The sequence below is a fragment of the Sabethes cyaneus genome, chromosome 2 (genome assembly GCF_943734655.1).
Source record: "Sabethes cyaneus chromosome 2, idSabCyanKW18_F2, whole genome shotgun sequence".
In the NCBI taxonomy this organism is placed as follows: domain Eukaryota; kingdom Metazoa; phylum Arthropoda; class Insecta; order Diptera; family Culicidae; genus Sabethes; species Sabethes cyaneus.
In genome coordinates this window covers 68,873,251-68,878,940 of record NC_071354.1, presented here as the reverse complement: position 1 = coordinate 68,878,940, position 5,690 = coordinate 68,873,251, and the positions used below count along the sequence as shown (strand labels likewise).

Here is a 5,690-nt window from a genome sequence, read left to right as displayed (position 1 = left end):
TAAATCAACGCAGATGTCTTCTCTGTGATATATAGCCTCTGTTATATAATTTATCAAATAACAATCACGCCACACATACTATTCGCGTTGACGGCATTAAACGATCTCTTGCACACTCATAGAAATGCCCGTATGTACGTGTGGGTGAAAATCTGCCAAATTTTTTCAATCTCTTGCGCTCTTTAAGAAATTCCTATTGCGCTTCACCCCTACAGTAAACTTATGGAGGTAGCAGCAGCTTCCGTTCGTCAACGCGAATAACATACTTTACCGTCACCCAACTAACATTTTTCCTACTATTTTTGTCAGCGAGTTATGTTGATTCAAATAGTGACACATCTGGAGAACAGACCTCATAATCCCTAGACATGTAGTATAGCTAGTGTGCCCATTGTATTCAAGGTGAATTATCTTGCACAAAAGAGTACGCAACTAGATGCGAATTGTCGATATTTGCTTGAAAACGATGTGAAACATACAATTTTCAAAGGGGTCGCAAATGCCAGTCCGGACGTTTCCGGATGAGCTTTACGTACCGATTTGTTCAGAATACCACAAAGATTCATTCCTCCATAGAATATATGACCAGATTCTGCAAGATTTGATAACTTTTTAACCATTGAAAAAGCACAAAATTGCAAAAAAATAGTTGTTTGACAAAACTATTTAAAACAAGTCATATTTTCAAAATTTTAAATTTTCTTCCTACAAACCAGTTAGAATTACTTATGATGAACCTATGTTTTGATAAATATCCTCTGTTAATCGTTTTGTTTACTTCTGCTGAAATCCGTTTCCTGATGCTTGATGATTTTAAAAAAAAATGTTTCAAATATTGTCAATGTTTGTACACCTGCCATAACTTACAGGTATATTTCTACGTGTTTTGACTAAGAGTACTTTGTGCAGCATCTATTTAAGCATACAAAAAAATATATATTATATTAAAAGACCGAAAAAAATGTTTTTCTTATTTTGGCCAGCTTTTTGCCCTAGTTACTCCTCTGTGCAGCGCTCTCGATAGTGACAGATAGGGAAAACGACGAAGAGGATTTGTATGCGATAGAAGGAAGGGAAAAGGAGAGTGCCCATACTAACACGTAAGGATTCCTATTTTAGAATCCAGAGGATTCTTATTTCATAGTACAGGCGATTCCCTTACCGAGTTATAGGTATCCCGAAAATTCAACTCTAGGATTCTCATATATGAATCATGGTTCTATAAGCAAGCTATTCTATGCGAATTCTCTGCAGAATTCCTTCACACAATTTCAATGGGAGGAATCCCAGAGACCCTGAGCGAATCTTTTTGGTTTATCCGGAGAGAGACACTCCCTCTCTTTCTTTACTTCTTTGTTTGTAACTCTTACCTATTTACAGCCATGTACACAGATTCCTTACCACTAAAACGATATTATTTTATTTTTTAGACTGCAACAATGTCGCTACCAAAGACCTTAGTCCGAAACTTCAGTCACATTGTACGAACACCCACCCACCGATTTTTACCAATACTGCCACTTAACCACAAACGCCACTGTTCAGCCGATTGCAATCCGGAAGTGCCGGATCCGATCGTCCATTTGCCAGAACTAGGAACACTAAAAGGATCCTTCACCAAAGGTGCCTGGAGTGGCGTACCGATCCAGCAGTTCCTGAACATCCGCTATGGTCAACCTGCTACGGGAAATCGCCGGTTTAAGGCACCCATACCGGTAGAGCCTTGGGAGGGAGTTTTGGACGTTTCAAAACGCGGCAATGCTTCCCCGTACTACGGAGATATGAAAAAGATAGGGAAGGATTCACTGCCGGACAATTTGGAAGACTGCATAAACCTCTGCGTGTATACAAAGGATGTACGTTTATATCGATCAACATTTACACAAAATTCATACTGATTAAATTTTAAACTTTTAGCTTTCCAGCAAGAAACCAGTGATCGTGTTTATACACGGTGGAGGATTCTACAGTGGTGGTGCTGGTCAACACCCTCCGGAATATTTACTCGAAAAAGACATCGTTCTCGTTGTGCCACAGTATCGGCTAGCGGCCCTTGGTTTCCTATCAACCAAAACCGAAAACATACCTGGAAATGCAGGTGTTATGGATGTTATTCTAGCTTTCCGCTGGGTTCAAAAATATATATCTCATTTCGGGGGTGATCCTCAGCAAGTAACTGCGTTTGGTCAGTCGGCAGGTGCGGCCATCATTGCAGCTCTAACCTTCAGCCCGGCTGGTGAAGAGTCGTTCTTCAATAAAATGATTCTAAACTCAGGCGCAGGACTGGCAAGTAGCTGGACGTTTGATGTAAACTGTGAACGAAACGCGAAAGACATCGCTCGTAGAGCTGGACTCGACCCGAAAGCTCCATTAGAAGAGGTAGAAAAATTCTTGATAGAATTGGATGCCTACAATCTGCTGAAATACTTTTCGCAACATATGGTAACAGTTATTTGAATTAAGCACCAACATAACTTACTGAACCCCATCAATTCCATAGTGGCAAGGAACACCCAACGGAATCAACTCAATCGGTGGACATCGGTTTACACTGGGTGGACCATCAGGCATCTTCCCGAAGACTCCCTTTGAAGTAATGAAAAGGGGCGGAGGACGCAAAAATTTACCAATGTTAACCGGAGTTGTTAAACATGAAGGTAGTTTCGGTTTGGTAGATATGTTCGTTATACTGTCGCACATGAAAGTGCTGAAGGATAAAGACTTCATGCGCTACGATTTATTAGAGCAAGTTTCGCGAACTTACGGGTCAACAGAAGATAGCAATACCCTAACGCCGCTGATAGCTAGAACAATGTTCAACGTTGAAGATCTTGCTTCAGGTGATATTCTCAAACTTATTCCAGGTCTAATAGATGTGAGTTTTAGCCAATGAACGTTGATTCATTCAATCTAAGAGTTAAATGTCTACATTTTCATAGTACACTGGAGCCGCTATCATCAAAGCCACGGTTCTGCGGTCAGCTCAATACAATAGCCGCCATAATCCCGATCAGACCTATGTGTACAGCTTCGACTACCATGGTGAACATAGCCGCTTCGGCTTCGATCAGGACGTCAGTCGGATACCCTTTGATGGTGGAGTGCATCACACCAATGATCTAATCTATCTCTTCCCGTATCCAAAATCAGCGGCCAGACTGAATAGTCAGGACACCGAGATTGCTAAAAAGATGGTCGATCTTTGGACGTCGTTTGCCATCAATGGAGTTCCCAGCACCAAAGATCTACCGGAGTGGCCTACATTTAATAGTAATTCCACCAGATTGTATATCCGTCTTGCATTTTAATATTTTTTTCAATTACAGATGTATACGGACCATATCTACATATAAACAAGCAATTCAGTATCGGTCATAACTTCCTGGACGAATTTACTGTGGCTAGCGATGAAGCGCGTGCTGCCAAAAAGTGATGATTTAAGCCAGTCTAGCGACAAATTCCAATCGGATTCGTCGATTATACAATAGATTTTTTTGTTGCTGAGTGTGCTTACGTGCATGCTTCTGTAATGTATTTACAATGTGGCATCGATTTGCGTGATAAGCATTTGGATATCATTCTCGATATCTTATCTCTATCGCCGGTGTACACGTTGCCAGTCGTTCTTTGTTATCTAATATACATATGATTCAGGTTTTGTTTTATAAAAAGAAGATATAGACAAAGATGAACAAAGATAAAATACACTCGTTAATTAATAGAATGGCATAAATGAGTCAATTTCATTATCATCTTTGTATCAAAGAAGCTCGTAAGTAAATTACAAAAATTATCCTTCGAACTGAACTGAAATCAACTAAAATATACATTGTTCATTTATTCATTTTGATCAAATCGGAAGTTGTCGAAATTAACTTTCAAAATCTAAAATGATAAGCGAATAGAAGGAGCAGCAAATTTTTTGGCGGGATTCATGAGAGCCCTTCCGCGTTTCCACACTTCAACAAATCTATCAGAAATATCGGGCAGCATACGATACAGTTGAACGCGAACTGCTATGGCAGATAATGCACGATCTGCGGATAAACTGAAGCGGCAGATCAAAGCACCCTGGAGCGAGTGATGTGCTACGTGGGCGTTTCGGTGGCACTCTCGAGCTCCTATGACTCGCACAGAGGATTGCAGCAAGAGAATACACTCGGACTTGGACTATACTCGTTGCCGATTCGTTTAGCCTCTCGAGATTCCCAAGTCAACTGCAATCTGGCCGAGCCATCTAGTACGTTGGGACAACAGACCTCATAGTCCCTAGAAAAGTATTGGTGCTGGCATCGCTGGAAATTTGCAGTTTATGTTGTTTTGCTATGTTCTGTACTACAAATGTCAAATTTGTTTACATTGAACTTGTGCAGATCAATATTAATCATATATGTATATAACGTTGATAGATTGAACACCCTTGAAGATTTTTCTTGCAAAAAATGGGACAGGAATACTTAGTAGTCAGCTGCAGACGTGGGTGCTAATTATCTAAACGGTAAGCGGGTCCAACGGTATCCTTTTACTAGTCCTTTCGAAATGGATTGAGTCCTGAATCGATGCGTGGCCTAGTTATAGCTATACAACGTGGCCGACATAACCTCCCGATTTTTATCAGGTGAAAAATGAGAATCGCTCAAATGTGTGCCAGCGTAGTTTGCGATTTATAGTTAATTAATTTAATTCTTATTTCACTTGTATCGTGTATTTATGCGCGTGGCGAGTCACGGCGAGTGACAATTGTCGTATTGAGTCACGTAACTCGCAGAATAAGGGCGACTGAGTGATGGCCAAAAAAGTCGAATTCATAAACTATTCCTAAACAGCAGTCCCCCGAATAAGGCGGTAAGTAGTGCTATCACTGCATTTTATCAGTTTTCTTTTGGTCAATTTAGTTGGTTTTTGATAGTTAGCAAGTTTATAACAGGCTCTAACAATACCGTGGGCCCCCCTTCGTTTGACCGCTTTTAATCTGAACACTTTTTAATTTGAACCCCGTTGGTTTGCACGACGTGCAAATTAAAAATGGTTCAAATGTCATTCTCAACATGACATCATTTGCTTATGCACACAATGCACGTCAACACGATTTGTTTTTTGACCAAGCGTGTTTAACATTCCATTTTACCAACGATTATGATAGAAATCCGATCGGAGAATGAAATATTCTCTGCTTGCAACTACCAACTAAATCAAACCTTCAAGACAATAACAAAGAGCAGAGCGGCCAGTTCATACGAGTTTCAGCATATTTAGGGTGGTCATTTGTGCAAATTAAAGAGTAACCCCGTTAGTTTGCATGAGGAATCGTTCAAACGAACGGGAGTCCATTGTAGGGTAACCAACCTATTTTGGACCCCTTCAGCAGCTGTACATAATTTGGACACTTCCATTTGATTTTGCTGTAAGTGTCTAAATTATGTACAGCTGTTGAGGGGGTCCAAAATACGTTGGTTACCCTATATCAAAAATCAGGTTTGTTGGTCGATAGCTACATAGCTGAGAACCCATCGCCTTATTCGGAGATCTCCTGTACCACTTCGATAATTCAAGCACACAACCAAGCATGTATTAGAGCATATACAGTGGGATTTCGAATTTGGCATGCCTCGCTTTTGGCAACAAAAGTATCCGTTTTTGGCAACACAAAAAATTCCCCTTCCAAATATGCTTAAATATCAGTCAGTTTC

At 40.4% G+C, this 5,690-nt stretch overlaps 1 protein-coding gene across 1 annotated transcript; it reads left to right on the top strand.

Annotated features, from left to right (window-relative positions):
- The first annotated feature begins 1,439 nt into the window (after window positions 1-1,439).
- LOC128735541 (glutactin-like) lies at window positions 1,440-3,433 on the top strand. Its single transcript, XM_053830022.1, has 5 exons — window positions 1,440-1,856; window positions 1,918-2,442; window positions 2,501-2,875; window positions 2,940-3,270; window positions 3,327-3,433. Exons 1-5 carry the CDS (start codon window positions 1,440-1,442, stop codon window positions 3,431-3,433), a joined length of 1,755 nt encoding a protein of 584 aa, XP_053685997.1.
- The last annotated feature ends 2,257 nt before the right edge of the window (window positions 3,434-5,690 follow it).